General features: G+C 58.9%; 1 protein-coding gene across 1 annotated transcript in view; it reads left to right on the top strand.

The window, feature by feature from the left end:
- Positions 1–873, top strand: part of RECQL4 (RecQ like helicase 4) — a 50585-nt gene that overhangs the window by 4642 nt on the left and 45070 nt on the right. The window contains exon 4 of the mRNA XM_018574671.1: positions 708–845. Coding sequence (XP_018430173.1) covers positions 708–845 — 138 coding nt within the window. The remainder of the gene's footprint in view (positions 1–707; positions 846–873) is intronic.

The following is an 873-nucleotide window of genomic DNA, read 5'->3' as shown; positions in this document are numbered from 1 at the left end:
GAGGGGGTGAGTCAGGTCCCAGGGAGGGAGGGGTGAGTCAGGTCCCAGGGAGGGAGGGGTGAGTCCAGGACCCGGAGAGTGAGGGTGAGTCCGGTCCCCGGAGAGGGAGGGTGAGTCCGGCCCCAGAGAGGGAGGGTGAGTCCGGCCCCAGGGCCCAGAGAGGGGAGATGGGTGGGGTGGAGGTCGTGCTCCATGATGGCATAATACAGCGCCGGGCGGCTAGTAGGCAGATGTGCAGCCAGTCCCTGCGAGTCCATCCCTGAGTTTCCTCCGCAGAGTACTCGGGGACACGGAATAAGAACAACCGTGGGTCTAGAAGTGGGGTACACTGAAGGGCCGATGCCATGTATGTAGCCACACTCTTCCAGAAGTCCACCATAGAGGGACCGGACCATAAACAATGTGTCAGTGAGGGGCGTGTGATCCCAACTGCCGGGGTGTAGTCCCCATTGTGCGGAAGTATGCCCCATATGGCCGATCCCTCCAGTCCTCCACCACCAGTCTGCGTATCACATTATCGCCATCAATGATCCGGTGCTGGAAAGTCCTCGGACCGTTCTTTGGGGGATGGCAGGCGAGCTACATACATTTATAGACGCCGCAGACCTCAGAAATGGAATGACTCCCTCCCGTGACCACGGTCTCCAACAAGGCGGGTCACTGGAGAACATGCACCACGTTTACAATTGTGTTTTATTGGCCCGCAGGGACCCGACTCCTGGGGGAGCCATCTTAACCGCTCCAGTGTCACCCCGAAGATGTCCTCGTCAGAGCGCGACACCCTCCATGCATCTGCACAGTACTACGGGATGAAACTGAAATCCAACCTGGGCGGAGCCGGGAAGGTCAGTTGACCTACTTATCATATCTGTC

Source organism: Nanorana parkeri, unplaced genomic scaffold, assembly GCF_000935625.1.
Source record: "Nanorana parkeri isolate BGI_ZX_2015 unplaced genomic scaffold, ASM93562v1 scaffold3150, whole genome shotgun sequence".
NCBI lineage: Eukaryota > Metazoa > Chordata > Amphibia > Anura > Dicroglossidae > Nanorana > Nanorana parkeri.
The sequence above is the reverse complement of the archived record's forward strand: the minus strand, read 5'-3'. Positions and strand labels throughout refer to the sequence as shown.